At 43.8% G+C, this 17,601-nt stretch overlaps 1 protein-coding gene across 8 annotated transcripts in view; it reads right to left on the bottom strand.

The window, feature by feature from the left end:
* ZNF618 (zinc finger protein 618) overlaps nt 1-17,601 on the bottom strand; it is a 166,950-nt gene that overhangs the window by 43,927 nt on the left and 105,422 nt on the right. For 7 of the 8 annotated variants that reach the window (XM_072883485.1, XM_072883488.1, XM_072883486.1 and 4 more), the window contains 4 exons: nt 3,630-3,719; nt 2,161-2,196; nt 1,312-1,389; nt 211-300 (listed from right to left, as the gene is read on the bottom strand). In XM_072883485.1, coding sequence (XP_072739586.1) covers nt 211-300; nt 1,312-1,389; nt 2,161-2,196; nt 3,630-3,719 — 294 coding nt within the window. Of the gene's footprint in view, nt 1-210; nt 301-1,311; nt 1,390-2,160; nt 2,197-3,629; nt 3,720-8,946; nt 9,031-17,601 lie in introns of all 8 variants that reach the window. The other variant, XM_072883484.1, reaches the window with a different exon arrangement.

The following is a 17,601-nucleotide window of genomic DNA, read 5'->3' as shown; positions in this document are numbered from 1 at the left end:
TAACAGTAATAGTGTCCCTCTGAGAAGAGATTCCAGCTCAGCTTTACAGTGCCCTGGTGAGCACATGTTCTACATCCTGCCAGCTGCAATCCCACAGGCCCAGTGGAAGGACCCACAAGAATTATACTCTCTCCTGCAACCCTCGTGTTTACCACCAACCACCGTAAATCACAGTCTGTAATGAAATAGGATCTCCAGCAGAATACTCACTAATAGGTGCATGCAGCGCCACATGTTCTTGGTAGGGAGTGTAGTATTTGTACTGCTTGCCACAGAATTCACAGGTGTAATTGCCAGTTTCTGTGAAAATGAAACAAATACAAAGATCAGAAAGGAGTGCAGCACCCTCTCACACAATCACCGACTTCATGACTTTTTACACAGAAACTGGCCAGGTGACAAAAACTAGAGCATATTCCTCATGCACTTGGAACTTATCTACCCTGTAATTCATACAACCTTTTCCACAACAAAGGAAACAGTCAAAGCCAGTGTCCAGAGTGATGGACTGTGCATAAAAAGCCCAGAAGAACTGAACAACCTACAGGAGATTATCCCAAAATTACAGCAAGTAGGTGTGCAAAACAAAGGCAAGAATCCATTTCTAAAGTCTGTATTACAGATGACACAGTTTTGTCTTCTGGTGACAATCTGTGATGTGTAGACAACAGGAACAGTCAAACTAGGAAACAAGTTGTCAAGTTTAAGTCTTAATTACAGAACTTTTATATTGGAATTGTAGATTTCTCTTGCAGGAGGAGGGGCTTTTCTGCAATAACTGTGCTAATTCCTGCTTTGGGGGTACTTGAAATAATGAAGTAGTGTAACCATGTGCTGACACCTCCCGCTCCTGCCAGTGCTGGTTAACTACAGAACTGACAGCAAGCTGCAAGCCAAAGGAAAATCCAGGGTTAATCAATTGTTCCCAAAATGGAGAATTCAGAGAAATGCTTCGGCAAAGTCTGATCTGTTTGATGAACCCACCACAAAGGCAGTGTGAATGCAATCACCTGCCAGTACACCTTAAGACCCTCTCTAATCGCTGCCAGCTTGTTTTTCTCCTGAACCTCTTCCCTCTTCTCTTTGCAGTGCTCTTGAGCAGAAAATGTCACAAAACTGCATTTCTTAGGGCCAGGGCTGCGGGTATTTGGTGTTCATTTGAACCTAAACATATCTTTCAGCACCCCTGAGGTCCCAACACCTCTGCATAACACAGTGTTTTCTGGTTTTCCTACAGGTACTCCAGCTAATGCCAGATTTGAAACCCTTGTACTGTCTCTTTCATGTTCGAAGCTGTATAATAACTCATACTTGGACCAATCTTCTGGAATGGCTCTGGCTCCTCCTCCTTCACTTCATCTGCTGCTATGACGGCCTGGTCATAAGGGTCTGCAAGAGAACAGAACCAGCAAGAGAGCTGACAACACCCTCAGGTTTTCCTTCTATAGCTGCATGGGCACTGAATGCTCCTGCATCTGTAATGACATTTCGATCTGTAACAAGATTTCAAGACAGGAATTATAAACCCAATGACCCCTCTGTCTGACTTGTCCCTCCTTCTCCCCAGGTGCCCCAGGCACATATCACACCCCCCTTTCAGCCCAGTAACGTGCCTTGTAGGTATATAACCTTTAAAAAATACAGAGAAAGACTGAACAAACACATTGCAAAGCCTGATTCATATTTTCTGATTTTCTTCCAGTGCATCTCCTATCTAATGATGTTATAGTGTCTCAACGTGGGCACGGTAAAGCAGTCTGCAAGCAAGTCAGCTAACAAATACTGACCAGTGACTTTCTACCAGCACAGCTTTCTAACAGCACAGGTAGCAACAAATCAGAACCCAACCCGTTTTATAAAATAATTTAATTTATGCCTTGAACAATTCACTAAATCACCAGAGACATGAAACACCTGCTTCTTTCATTTTCAAAAGCCTGATCAATTTTATGTACAACAAAAGCCTGGTATCTACTAGGGCTGGGCATCAACCTACTGGCTGTACACATTGGGGGAGGGAGAAAGGATGCTCCTCTCCTGCTGCAATCAGTGACAAAACTCCCTTGACTCTTACGAGTGTAGAATTGGAGCTGCTGTGCCTGAATTACTGAATGTTTGAAAAGGTTTGTGAAATAAAGCACACGAAGGATCTCAGCTTACCTGCCCGGTTTTCTGGGGCCCCTTCCACACTAAAAACTAACATAGAATAGAAGAAGGAGGGGAAGAAACAAAACAGAAATTAAATCCTCTTAAATGGCCTTGTTTTCCTCCTGTATTTCACGTACCGCTTCAGCATATTTCAGCCCCACAGAACAAACCAGGCTTTGTGCCCCAGTCCCTCCTCTTCCCAGCAGCATCCACACAGAACTATTTGAGCATGCCCAGCCCTAATATACTCAGATTCTCAAGGCCTTTGTTCTGACACTGACACAGCCCCACGTGAAGTTCAGATGCACAGCTGCCTCACACTTGTGTTTGCACACAAGTGTGCAAACTTGTGTGCCAGCCCCTTGGAGGAACTGAGACAAACAGTGTGCTTGCAAGACACAAGTGGAAGCCGTTTCCAAAGCCCTCTCATAAGCCTAGGCAGAGCTCCCTGAACCATAGCTATGAAGAAACATTTCTGACAAAAGCAGACACGTCCATCTCACAGTGACTTTCAGTCCCAGTAATTAAATTCTGGCTCCCCATGGGAGGAAAGGAGCTTGCAGTGGTGCACTGCAAGAGAACACTGGCTGTTCTTAGAGCACGTTCAGATGTCCACATGTTCCAGTTAAAAAGAGCAATTTTTTTGGACACCACATATTGTGAAAAACTTCTTGCTTTTCTGAGACAGTTCAGCCATTCAAAACCTTCTGCTTGCCAAGCAGCCTCTTTCTAAAACCCTGCCAGGGCTCCCTCTTCGGCCACATGAGGAGCAATACCAACAGGCTTGTAGCATACACAGTGAGGGTTTGGAGTATCTGTGGGCTCTGAGTTGAGGAGCTTTAGATGCCCAGTAAGCAAGGGGCAAGCCAGAGACAGTATGTTGTTGCTTCTATGTCCCCCATTGTAGAAAAAAAGAAACACTGCTCCTGGAAGAGGGTGTCTGCTTCTGTCTGAGTGTCACCAGCCTAGGCCACATCTACATTCACAGAGGAAAAATTGGTCTGTAAGGTCCACTGACAACTGCATCAGTTCACTACCACAGTGATTAACAAGAACAAAACAACATTTCTCAACTCTGAAATGTGGTTTCTCACAGAGGAGCACGTTGGGAACAATCCTGTGAAGTCAGAAACCAAAAGGCAACCAACTCTTGCCCAGCAAGTAGCCAGACTGACAATTTACCTTGAGGTTACTCGGTTCTAGCATATCCACCCTAACCATGAACCTTAATACAGACAGGAGGACTGCAAGGACCACAGGCCCCAGCAGAGGGTGTTATTTTGATGCACACAGAGAGAATCACGCACAGCAAACTTCTTCCTGCAGTGCCTGCGGACTGTGCCTTCACTGACAAAGGCGAGCGAGCCATGCTGTGCAATGTCCTGTACATCATGGGCCGCATGGTCCTGCAGAACCACATTTTGCCTTCCCCAACGACTTCTCATTCTAGTTTGGGTGTTGAGTGTCAAAACAGTACTCACCATCCACGGCATGTAGGTCTCTGTGCTCTTGGAAGCAGCTATAATATTTATATTTTTTCCCACATATGTCACACGTGTACCTAAAATTGTCTGTGGGAAGAAGAAAACAGGTCACTTTAGAAACTTTGAGGTAAAAGGCAAGCACTCCAGACAATGCTGCTCAATCAGACACCCCCATGCAGTTACATTCATCCCATATGCTCTGTCAAATCTCTAAGGCATGCAGACAACCGCTGCTTCACAATGACCCCCGTGTGCCCCACGCTATATTGCTTGGGGCATATTCTGATTTGTTATTTCCTATTCAGGCAGCTCTGCTCTCCAGTACAGCCTCCATAAGACCTCACAGCAATGAAGACACAGAGCAGCAGGCACTGCTGAAATCCCCTTTGGAAGTTCAGGGGTACACTAGGCAAGTACTGGTCAGGATGGGGACAAACTGGCAGAACTAAACATAGAGTCAACATACGAGCTGTTAGAAGTCAAAGTCTTAATATGCCATCTACAACGTGGACTGGGTGTGCCTACATGCTGATACCACACTTGGTTCTCACTGCTGCTGCTTACTCATTACTAACTGCATCCAAGATCCGGTATGGGCACGTTGTAACAAACAAACCCAAAGAGAACCAACAATCCAAAACACGCTGGACAGTAAGGTCCTCAATGAACAGGAGGGCTGATGGAGCCTTGTTTCATACATGTTCGTACCCTAGGCCTCCTCCCTTCATCCCAGCGACAACAGACCCCCTTCACCACAGCTGAAGACAGATGCAAAAAAGCTCGAGATGCTTATGAATTTGTTTTGGTCTGACTGGGGGCAATGAATGTCTTCGGCTCAGCTATCACATCAGTGTAAGAGGAAAATTTCACTTGTCAGCTTGGTGGGGTTCTTCCATCTTCTGATGCCTGACGTACACCTCAGGGTACAGACTGACATCCATAAGTAGTCGCCCCACTACAACTTGCAGCCTTGTACCTGTCAGCCGACCACAGTAGCCGATTGGTTGCGTGCTACCAGCCCACTGCAAACAAAGTAAAACACACCAGCTGGTGTAGCCACAAAGGATCTTGAAACTAATGTGTTTTACTTCACAACAGGAGCAAGGTAGGAGTGTACACATCAGCTACCGTGGCTCCACACATGAGCTGCCATTCAGTAAGCTCCCCTGCAGTAGCTCAGATGTTTGTATTCATGTATGCATACGATTAGCAAAGTTAAAGCCTTGTTTTTACCTCTTCCACACTGTGTTCAAACATACCTGAGTATGCACATTAAGTAAGCTTTTATTTTACTTAATAATTTTATTTTTAAAAGAAATAAATATTTTAAGCTAGTATGCATTGGTACAGTCTAATCGCTCACTTGGGTTCACTACTGCAGTCCATCAGCACATGGGGTTTCAACACTAAATGAAGAATCACTTTCCGCCCTTTATTCTGCTTGGCAGAATGAAAGTAGAAGCTATGGTGATCTACAAGAGAAAAATGCCAAATATAAAAGGTGTTAAATAGCTGGGCACTGGAACTTTACTTCTGCTACCAAAAAAATATTTCTATCTTAATCAGAGAACAGCAATGCTAAGCTAGATCTAAGGGATTTTAAAAAGTCTAGGCTGAACAAGCGAGACAGAGCCCAGGCATATATACCAAGATGAAAAGGATTCACTGCTTCAGACAGTGCGCTGCTTAAGGAAGAGCAGGAGGAGAAGCAAAACATGACTGCGAGAACATTCAAGTGATAAAAGCACTGGTGGGTCACATGTAACTATGTTTCATTATATAACCTTATGCAGTCTCCTTCAGTGGTCATACAACGGCACTGAGGGTCTCAGTCTACCCTGGACCCTTTCTGACAACAAAGAGAATCTAATGATTGCTAGTGAATATCTGTATATCTGTTGCAAAAAAAATACAGTAAATTATTAGTAGATAAAATTCATAACGTGTCATCACATTGCTGGGCATCCCAAAGACAAGAAACCAACCTCCTTTTGAAGTGTAACGAGCCATGTGGTAGATGAACTGAAGGCTAATCCTTCAAAGGAGTACCAAATACCAAGCACTTTCAACACCTCCATTTGGAAGGAAGAAAACTATTATGGCCTTAGTTTGGAAGAAAAGTGCTCAATAAATAAGGAGACTTGTTAGAAAAGAATAAAACTAAATCCTAGGCCATACCATCTCACAGACTCAAACAGGAATGGCTAGTTGTAGTTTCTGTAACTTAGGAAAGATTGTGAGGATCTCACTGTCAACAGCAGAGACTTGAGTAGCACATGCTGGGTATGACCACTTCCTTCCCTACGCAGTCTGCGGAAGATGAAAACATGATAAAAAGAGACCCCAAGAGAGTAGGGTTTTGCTTGTTTTCTTAGGGGACAGTTTTCCCTAAGGAAGAATGACCTCCAGAGATTATAGTGAAACAAGACGTTATGAGAAGTAAGAATTTGTTCCAGCTGGTCTTGGTACTAATCTCTTCCTCAACTCTTTAAAGGAGATAACACCCAGCAACCAGCAAACAGTGCCAAGTCTCAGAGACAAGGAGGTTTACAAAGAATTCAGAAAGTATCAGGAGACTGCCGATGTGTAGCTAAGCTTTAGCCTCTCTGAAGAACAGTCACTCTTCCAGGGCTGCACCCAAGTGCCAGACTTCTTCCTTCTTACCTGATAAAGCTGTCTTTGCTCGACAGCCGTTAAATACTTCCAGTGCTGTTCCCAGCAGCAACAGCTTTCTTAGCAAGAAACTCACTGAGCAGAATTAGCCTGTATGCTAGTACTTTTCCTGCTCTGGGTTATAACTACTACACCAAGGTAGATTCCAGCCGGGGCACCATACCCAATATATGTAACAACATAGCTTTCAATGGGAAGAGCTACAAGGGACTCCAAGTGCTGAGGTGTGCCTGCAAGCCAATACTGAAACCCCCATACAAACCTCTGAGGAGTTGGTACCAGACAGCCGAACTAATGCTACTTAAGCAAGTCTGCTCAGATTCAAGCTCTCCTATCACCAGGTAGACATTAACACCGTGCAGCTCCACCAAAAGCAAAGCATACCAACAGGCACTATTAGGACTTAAGGAAAAATCCAGGGAAACATACTAATTAGCCCACTAGCACAGCGGTTCAGTGCTGTCTCTTATTGGTATTCAGGCAACAGTCCTGCAGAACACACCCTTGCTGCAAGCTGAACAATCGCTATATTACACTGCTGCAAACCTAGAGTTTCAAAATGCTTAAAGACATGTAGTTAAAAACCAAACTCCAGCAAATATCATTCCTCCTTCACGCTCATGAGTCTTTCCAAGGGGAGCAGAGATTCCAGAAAGAGGTCTAAGGAGTAATGGCCTTATATCCTTAGTCAGCCCACATCTAATCCCGTGAAATACACACACCAAAATACAGCATTACTTCTTACTAGAAAAAAAGGCAAGCAACAGCCTTGTTACAAGGCAGTTCCTCAGATATAAAGGACTGACAGACTGAGATGGCCAACAGGCAGGTTTTTCAAGTACCCCAAGGAATAACTCCATGGGACCTGAAAGCATTTTTGACCACTCTGCTTGCAAGTGCACCTCCAGTAAAAGACAGGGAATGTGCTGCTCTTTTCTGCCTGTCTCCAGGGCCTGGCTCCTGTTGTGCGGTCTGCATTCAGCAATGACTCGTAGCTGCTGAAATACCCTGCCCTAGGGATTATCAGCCAGGTCATCTTTCTTCCCAGATGTTGCATTAAGTATTTTGAGATTTTTTTGTTGTTTTGCTTCAAATATTCAGCAGAGAAGAAAGCACGTATTTCATTTCTGCAGGAAAGAGGGAGGGCAGAGAACACATGCCCAACAGTGGCAGGCAGAAGAAGAGGCTTCTTTCCTTACGGCACTTGGGCCAGGGCCTCAGTGGATTTTGCTCTAGAAACCCAGAAAGGATTTCTAGATAGCAATCAGATATTTGTTGAAAGGTCAGGACTTCTGTATCACAAGCTAAAAATACAGATGACTTAACCCGCCCTTGTAAGTGCAGGAATCTGAGACCACAAAAACTATGTACAAACTAGTTTGCACTGGGCTCAAAGAGCTCTGTGCAGCATCACAGAGACCCCAACTGGAAACCGTTACATACATCCTACAGATGACATTCCTGCAACGATGACAGCACATCTCATTAAGAGTCCAGAACGATGGGGTCTCCACACAGCAGGCTGCGGGAGCTTCTTAAGGACTTCTCCAAGGTGAATAACAATTTTCACCTGACCTAGAATTCATGCTGACCTTTCGAATGGAAGAAGCCACAAAAGCTACTTGATAGAGGAGCTCTCATGGCAACTAGACACTCTGCAAATACTCTTGAATCCTAAGTGATCCTGCTCTTACAGAGCACTGCAGAAATAGCTGTCTAGTAGGGACAGCTTCCAAATGTGGAAAGGCAAACCTGCTGAATGTAAATAGATTGCAACAGCCTGCTGAATTATTCCTAAAATCCAGCAGTGTTCCAGCTCCCAGTCAACAAAAAAGCAGCAAAATTAAAACGGAAAAGAGGAAGTCCGGACAGTAGCTACAGCATTACTTGTCCTGCTCCATGGTCAGGATGGCACCTTTACACCAAAAGGTCTGAGAACAGCAAAGGAAGGACCAAACTCCAGGAATTTCATGTTCCTGGCTCACCTCAGGAAACAAAGTTTCCCAAACAGTTCATGAAGTCCAGCAGCACCTCTGAAAGGGGAGCGGGACTGGATTTCTTACAGCTAAGCCTGCTGCAATACATTTATCTGTCATCTCTCTATTTGTGGTTGTGATGTTTCTCCCTCCAAACAGGCTTCCTGGGTGAGGCTTATGTGACAACGAAGTATCAGCACTGTCGCTCCAGCCATGGCCAGTGGATCGTGGGACAGTCCATGAGATGCTCTGATGCTCAGTTTCACATTCCTTAACTGTTTCCTGAAAATCTGCTGGCAGATGCTGGAGTCCTTACGAGTCCTGCTGGTGATAAACACAGAGGGCTGGACCTGGTGAATGGCTGTGTAGCAGTACCTGAAAAAAGCATCATCTTTCCTGGGATGTCTGCCTCACTGAAAGGAACCATGAGCAACTCCAACACTCTTCAGTAAGGGCCAAAGCCACCACAACTAAACCACCTGATGCAAAGAAACAGGAAAGGCTGGCATTTTCTGATATGTGCCACATGCTTGTCACTGGGAAACACCTTTCCGAGCTGTGTTCAGCACACAGACTACCGGAGCAGCCTCCCTAGAAGACAACGCAGAGTGCAGCTACCGCTTCCTTACAACAGAGCAGGGAGCAAAAACATCTGGGACCCTCACTTGTTTCTGTGGATTCCACCCAGGGCAGCACAAAGACAGCTCTGGAGAGAGGCTTCTTCTCCCTTTCCGCAGCCAGAGGGGCACCTAGATGGAAAGGAACATATTTATGGTTTCCTATGCTAGCAGGATATTCCCCGCGCAGGTTCACGGACAATTCCTTTGACCTAACCCTTTGGCATCTTTAGGGGTTTCCTTCTAGATGCTGGACTAGCAGTTGGAGAGAGGTAAAATGCAAGTTTGCAGACATAGAGCTTACTGCCTGTAGACCTCCATCTACTCCTCATTCAAACTGTGTTCCTGCATAGAAGTTACAAGCTTTACACCTGCATTTTACAGCCGAGTAGAGGAGTTGTCAGTAAAATCAATTGCAATCTACACCAGAGCTCAACTTAAAGGTGTCTAATGGCAAAATTCCTTGAAAAGGGAGCAGGACTGAGCCCAAAGTCAGCAGCAACCCCTTAAGAAGATTAAAGTATGCAGAGTTACATTGGTAAGGATTAAATAATAATAAAATCCAGACATTTGGAAAGGACAGAAACCCTCACACACAAAGGCACAAGCCAGCTCCTAAGTGGGGGTTAGGAAAAAACTTTCCCCGTGGGTGAACTATTCCAAGATCACTCATTTCATGATCATTTACTTCCTTCCCACAAACATTTGGCCTTTGTCAGGAACACAGGAGACATCTGGGCACACACTGGCTTAACCTAGCATGGTGCTTCCCATGCTTTGCAAAGGAGGGTCCTCAGGCTGCAAACTACCAAGCCAAGAAAAAGGTAATCCCAAACCCTCACAGAGAGGGGCCAAATCCCTTGAAATTACCAAAAAATGGTGCAAGATGTTACCTCACCTTTGAGTTGGCAAGGGACTAAATGACAGGTGAGAGCACATGGAGCCACAGGCTTGTGCTCGGTTTCTTGCTGAAGCATTTCAGTGCTTAATCCCAGCTCCTAAGAAGAGCTGTTGTGGGTGCATTCAGTAGCTACAGGATTGACTTCACCTTACAGCATTTTTTAAGCTGCTTTCAAGTAGGTGGCCAGTGAATTCCACGAATTCTGTGATACTTTATCCAAATCACATGTCAGCTGAATGTATCAGCACGATGGAGATTTAAATGCAGACCATCCAGGGCTGTATGTAATCCCTCCCGGTTTGGAAACTTGATGCCAGTCTAGCAGGAAATTCCATACAGAGGGGAATATCCTGACTTAATTTCTGAGAGACAGACCCCTTGTTCATAATAGTCTGACGGTCATGTACTGTATTTTTTTTAAAACATTTTGGGGAAAAGGTGTTTTGGGTACTACTCACTGGATGCTGAGAAAGAAAAGACTTCCCAGGCATTCTCAGGATGTTACACATCAACGAATTTCCTTCTCCCACAGTTAAAGGTATGTTAAAGTTGAGTCCATACAGACAGCAAATATCAGCAATTTAAAGTGAAAATGTTACCGTGTTTTACAATTATCCCCCAAATCAGCATTATGAACCAGGATATTCAGACTCCATGGCACAATTTAGACACACCAGACAATATAACACCAGCAGATCTAGTTTCATACTTTTCATTCTAGTGTCGCTTCAGGGCAGTGTTAGATTCTTTTTTATTCAAATTGTAACTAAGTGTAAGATAAAGCATGTTGAAAAGAGAGATCTAATATGCTACAACCAGCAATTTGACAAAGAACAGCATTAATCTTGCATAATTAAAAAAATAGGTGTACTTGTACATACCTAACTTGTTGATGGAATAAGATTTATTTTTTATATCAACAAGGATGCTGAATCTCCATTTTAAGCAAAAAAACCCTCAGTGCAGCCCACATTATGGAGTTATGCACAACACACAATAAAAGCCATTTTATTTTAACCTCCTTTTGGAATCAAAATGGTTTGGCTGGGAACATACACTACTTTTATCTACTTCACAACTGTTTAGATTAAATGATGTAGCTCTGAGAGTTTCATAAAGGAAAAGCAAGCCTCATCTTGCCTTTTTCCTACTCATTTGTCCTTGACTACAAATTTTGTTCTTACTGTGATTTCCAGATGGGGATTCACAGGGAGTATCACTGCCTAGTTTCCAAAGTGGAAAGGAAAAGTGATAGTTAAATGACTAAGCAGCACTGAAGAAGAGATCCTGGCTCCAGAAATCTTCATAAAGAACAAAACCAAATTAAAATAAACTAGGAAGGATGCAGAACCCTCCCCTCTACAATCAGCCAAGATAATCGAGAAACTTTTTGCTTAGGTTGAAAGGAAGAGATCTTAGAAGGTAATCCTTGTATTGCTCTGCCTTTCCTGGTTATAAAGATCCTTAGAAGTTAAAATACTGAGAACTGGGGTGAGGCAAGCTGGATTACTCAACAGTACAGACCGCTGCATCTTTTTGATCATTTTCTTGGCTTACAAATGATTGGGATAGTTTTCAAGAAACAAAACTACTTAAAGTGTTTCGGTTTTTTGTGTGCTATTCAGGTTTACTGTTGTTGAAATGCCAACACACAGCTCAGCAGACAAAGGTTCAGGCTGAAAGAAGAATCTGAATAATTAATGGCATTGCTGTTTGTACACCTCTTCTCTTGCTAAATTTCAAACCATGTTGGAAGATGGAAATTGTATCCCTTCTTAATGAACGGTGGAGGGATGTATTTCTATCTTCAGTAAAGCTCTCCTGGCATTTTCAGGACAAACTGACAGATGATCAGAACAGTCTGGGATTACTAAAATTCTTATCCTTTTTTATTAGAATAAATATATTTCTCCATCAATTTTGCTGCCTAGGAACTCTGTAAGAGATTTGTTGCAAAGTATTAACATCCAGATTTCTGTAAACATGGTTTATTTGGTCAGTATCTGGGAAAGGGGCAGAAATTTAATTTTTATGGGTATATTAGCAATTTCCTGTATAAGATCATGTGAAGATCACAGATTTATAGACAACTGGAAAGACTCCTTTTCTAAAACCTTAGCTTAAAACTACATACAGAGCAACTGGTCCTCTCCAGAGCTATGGAACTGCAGGACTTGCACGAACATCAAAACCTCCAACATGACTGCATGTTTGTCATGCTCCTGAGCACGCCTTACGTGGTTGTAAGGCAAGACATCCAATAGGATACCCACAGTGAGAATATCCAAAAGGAACCCTTAGTATAACAGTTATGTCAGTAGAGCAACTTCACACTATTAAAAAACAGGTCCAGGAGCTGTTACCTACTTCAGTCAGCCTCAGAAAAGACATTGGTGCTATAATGTGAAGGCATTGGGTCAGAACTAGCAAACGGCAGCAGAGAAAGGCAAAGGGAAACGGATCTCCCATGTTACAGAAAACCTGGGAAATTGCAGTGACAAACTCTCTCCCATTCCAGTCCTGCAATGTACTCAGAGAAGGCGAATGTAAGAGCAAGACAGGAGTAACCTGTGTTAAGGTGCAATGGACAGCACTGCACCTTGCCAAAAAAGTCTTGTTCCAGGGGAGAATGAATGACCCCAGCCCCAGAGTTGCACTGAAATATGCTTTTGTGAAAGGCAACAACTACAGCACTGAAGGAACATATCTCAGGCCTTAAGGTCAAAATTTCTTCACACTGTAGATCCAAGAACTAAGTTCCTTATCATTATCTTAATGTCCTCCTCCTGCACCAAAATTTATCATTCTTCATCTCAACTCATTGGTCATTTAAATTTGAAGATGAACATATTCATCTACTTGTTAGGCAAATGGGAATCTCAAGAGACTTTACCTACTTAAAATGCAAACATATTAGAAAAATAAAATCTGCTCCCAAGGAGCAGGAGAATTATTAAATAAGAGCATTGGAAAAATTAATCACAAAGTTGTAAATGACTAATCGTTCACTTTAGCATGTGTACGTGGGTGTGCACGCACACACACATCATTTACATTAGGCTTTTAATTGTGCAAGGCATTAGTAAGTTTTACCAAGCACAACAGTGGAACTTTCCATTTTTTGCTCTGTTACCCTCCAAAAAGTAAAAGAAAATCAAAAGCTAAAATTTACTTTAAGGAAACATTAAGGTTGCAAATTTGAATATTTAAAATTGATCAAGAAATGGAGATGCTAAAGGTTCTTCCTTACCCTTAAGTTAACACCAGTAAACCACTTAACGTACCTTTCCATCACTAGTCAGAACATTAAAATCACCATACCCTGTATGCATAAGGTCTGGGAAAGAAAACCTTAATTTTGAATATATTAATTTCATGGTTTGAATTCACAACCCTCAAAATGTTTTTGCACATGCAAGGCATTAGCACTATGCCTCCACAGTTAACGTTTGCAAGGCATATTCCAGCCCACATCCTTGCTTCTAACCTTTCACTGCTTTTTCAAATAAATTCCCTCTTAGGCTGAACTTTCTCATGCTTAGTCAGAGCCCAAAGGGAAATAGGTTTTTAAAAGATCAGGCCAATCATTTTTTATTTATGGGGTTGTGAAATATTTACTATGTATTCCATTTTGGAAAAAAAACATTGCAATTTTCTTTTTTCCTTCTTGTAACTAAATAATGTCACACAGTGGAGAAACACACTCCTCATGGATGCTGTCCTGTACACAGGTGATGGGTTTGAATGCATTTGACTAAGAAACTGGAATGAAAAACATTCTGTTCGCAGCCTACAACATCCTCAGACCCAGATGAAAATTAGTGTTCCCCTTATGACCGAATGTCCTGTCTTAGCCCAGCATCCAAGCACAATCTAGCACACCATAAGCAAGTATGATACTACTGTGAATGGGGAAGGAGAAAATAAAGCTCACAGATCACAGCACAGTTATATTTAATTTTCAAAAGACACGTCTCCTGACCCATCACCAATCTGATGAGAATTACAGACAGCTACCAGGAGTTGGGATGTAATCACAAACTAAAACATATCTTGCACTGAGGCATAAATGTTTCACTACATCTAGGTACTTGACAAGAGGGACTGAAGATCTGGCAAAGAGAAATGACTCAGACATCATAAAGCACCCACTAAAAATCTGTGCCACAATGTGGGAGCTTCAGCATGAGCGAGTTGAACAGGCTGGCAATGACCCTGGCAGCCAGCTCTGCTATACCAGAGCCATGTACCTCCCTCTAGGCTGTGGCAAAGCCCAAGCTTGGACTCAAGCTCTGAACCAGGGATGGTGATGGCACTCAGCTAGTAACACAAAAACCGAGAGATACTGGGTTGTCCTGCCTGCTTCATCACGTACGTAGCTGGGACTGGAGTACCTCCTCTGAAGATCATTTTGGTACCTCTTGCATTATAAGGTTATCTATCCTTAAAAGCAGTTATTTTTTACTCTGTGACACTGCAGCAGACACTGTGCATCCCTGCCTTCCTCGGTATTTGCTCTTATGTGACACAGCACCAGGAAAACGTGCCGACTGGCTTTTCGTTCCCTAGATTGCACTGGTAGAACTGGTAGCCTTGGAGTTGAAATGCTTCTCAGCATTTTATAATTGTAGTTTGCAGTATGATTTTGGTCTGTACTACAGCAGTCTGTCACTCGAGAGGAGTGCAGTCCATCCGTTTCTCAGTCTCTTCTTGAGGGCCAGTTTTGAGCTGGAGAGTATGCTAAAGCCTGGACTGTATCAAAAGAGCTCAACAACTCTTTGTATCACCAGCTGCACCCTGTCTTCCCTGGAAGACATATCTATGTTTTTCTCTCTGTAGGATACCAGTATCCATGTAAACCTTCGATTACACAAACTTTGCACCCCCAGTGCAATAACACAACTCACTTCAATAGGGAAATGCATAATACATTTAAAAGTTGCTAAAAACTGGGAAGGGTAATCAAGTCTGGCCATAGAGGGAAAGACAAGACTTCAGTTTAATTGCAGCAAAGAGGAGTTAAGATTGCCTACTGACAGAAAGTCCCACCCAGGGCTAGCAGGGAAAGCACTGGCAAAGGCCTCAGATCTGAGAGGCTGAGGAACTGTCTGCACAGCAAACTCCTGAAGAACACATTAGAAAAACAACCTTGAGGATGTTCCACCTATGAAGCAATGAAACCTTTTGGAGCCCAAATCTACTTTTAAAATTCTTGCAAGCTCACAGCTATCAACGTGAGCTTGCAAATTTTGGCAGTGACAATCACCAATTTCATCTAGTCATTTTTACCCTGCCTTTGTGCAAGGCGAAGGAGTCCTCTTGAGATGACTAGAAGGAAAAGTGCGTTCAAATGCTACCTCAGAGTCATGAACTCTAGTTTCAGGAGCAATCAGCAGCTACTCCTAATAAACAGACACTCGCTGCCCTCACATACAGTCTGATGAATGCCAGTTAACTCAGCGCCTTGCAGCAGGCTATGAGCTTGTCTCTTGCACAGTCCTTCCAACACTTCCCACAGCAGGGCCCCCAATTCAGGCAGCCCCTCCAGTAAGATCCATTACTGACCCCAGCACATGCCACATTTACCTGACCACAGGGGAGTGGCTTTTTCCTCCCTCAGGAAAGCACAGCTGAAACCCACCTCCTCTGTGGAGGCTAAGAGGGAGGCTACAGGCTGCTGCTGTGCAGGGCATGGGAGTTACTGCTCCGCAGCTTGGCTCTGCGGCTGCTCCTGCTGCGGCTGTGCTCTGCCAGCTGCCACCGACTCCTGCTCCACAGGATGCTCCTGCTCAGGCAGGGCTGGGTGAGGGTATGACACTATTTCAGGTCAGCCAGTGCCTCCTACCAGCCCTGCTGGCCATGGCTTGGACGTAGCTCCTCTCCCATCTGGATTGCTGCTGTCCTCAGCCTTGCCTCAGGCACGCAGGGGCTGCTGCTCATCCTTGGTCCTGCCAGTTCTCCGCAATGGTCAGTCACAGGATCATTAAGGGCTCTGGTAAATCAGTTTTTTTCCAGTAAATACAGTCACTTCTCTGTCCCTTTCAAAGGACAACATGGAAAGACTCCTGCCTCCTTCCAGGAGAAGTTCAGGCAAGACACTCTCTCTTTAGTGCCAGACCTTCCCACCCACTCTGGAAAAACTTCACACCATGATGGTCTGGGAAGAGCCACTCATTGGGGTGTGTGGAGGTGACACACCATCATCACACAGCATCCAAAGACCACTTTTTGCCCCTCCTGCAACCTGATAACACAACAGGGCGGTCTGAAATACCTGTTAAATATCATCACCTGTGAGATGGTAATACTAATTTTAAAAAATTATTTGCAAACAGGGAAAAGGGGTTCCAACACAACAGAAAGGCCAACAAACACAAAGGAAAAAGAGGTTGTGTTACTTGGGATCAGTCTTGGGATTTTGTGGGATCTGGCCCCGGAGTTTTCAACCTATGGAGCTGGCCACAGCAAGCATAAATGTACCATGAAAAGCTGGTCCCATTTATGCTAGAATTTAAGGCACGAGTGAAGGAGGCTGTCAGGCACTGCCCGGGAAAGCATGTTCTGGACTTGCAGAGAGGGTATATGCTGTGCTCTCAGGCACCTCCCAAATGGTAGAATACAACGAAGAGCTGTGCAGGAGTAACCTGCTGGCAGCATGAGCACAGGGATCTGCATTTGAGAAACAGCACAAAATCCAGCTTTGCCTCTTCAACAGAACTGCATGTACAGAAAAGCAGGAGATGGAGACAGAAAGAATGGGATTTACCAGAAAACAACCATTAGTGGTCTTCCAACCTCCAGCAAATGTCACTGAATTGCCATAGTAACAAACTGCAACACCGCTAGGAATGAAAGCAAGCGGAGCATTTGAACTGGGTTGTTTTAGTGGAACTGCTTTTTCATGTTGTTTTCCTGCGCACCACAGAATAACTGGCTGGTGGCATGCTAACAGTCTAACAGAGCAAACTTCACGTTCATGGCTAGTACTGCCTGTGAGCACTACCTGCTTTTAAACTACATCTTGCTTGTCATGGTCCTCAAAAAAGTTGTTACCAGGGCAAGAGAACAGAGCAAACCACACTATCAGCAAGCTGCCCTGAACTCAGCCAACCTGACTGACACACTGGAGATGAAGTCGAGGCTCCCGAAATCACCTCTTCCTGATTCTTCCCACTTTTAACAGCATTTTATTTAAAGATTCCAGGAATGGTAAGACTCTTCCCCACTGTATTAATCAGCATTGCTCCATCAGGCTCAGGACTTTTCCACTGAGAAGAGGAACACTTATTAAGTTTCAAAGAGCTAACCAGACATACCTGGTTAATATACCAGCTATACTTTAAGAAGCCTTCGGCTTTTAACAATTCTTCCCCTCCCATTTCTCTGTGCATTTGTTTTCTGCTTTCTTTCACAGGACACAGAAATGCAATCCAACAGCGTAAGGCTGTGCCCAGCAGACAGGGACTGGGCTGCAAGCCCAGAGACTTGTGCTCTCTTCCTTTGCCACTCACCCGCTGGTTGCCTCTGGCAAGTCACTTTCTCTGCTGCTTCCCCGCCTGCCTGCAGAATACCAAACTCTTCTGTAAAATGATCTGAGGCTCATCCAGGCAAAAGGCTTGGAAGTACTAGAGACTAGTAACACTATTTGCTGTACTTTTTAACATTTCGTATTTTGAAAACAGGTATTAAAAGGCCACTGGTAAGTTGTAATTAGGCAAGTGCCAAATTAACAGTTACCAGAGCAACCTTAATTCTGTCCTAGGATGGTCCAAAGAGGCAGAGACACTACTAGAAAAAGCAGT

Source organism: Ciconia boyciana, chromosome 18, assembly GCF_034638445.1.
Source record: "Ciconia boyciana chromosome 18, ASM3463844v1, whole genome shotgun sequence".
NCBI lineage: Eukaryota > Metazoa > Chordata > Aves > Ciconiiformes > Ciconiidae > Ciconia > Ciconia boyciana.
The sequence above is the reverse complement of the archived record's forward strand: the minus strand, read 5'-3'. Positions and strand labels throughout refer to the sequence as shown.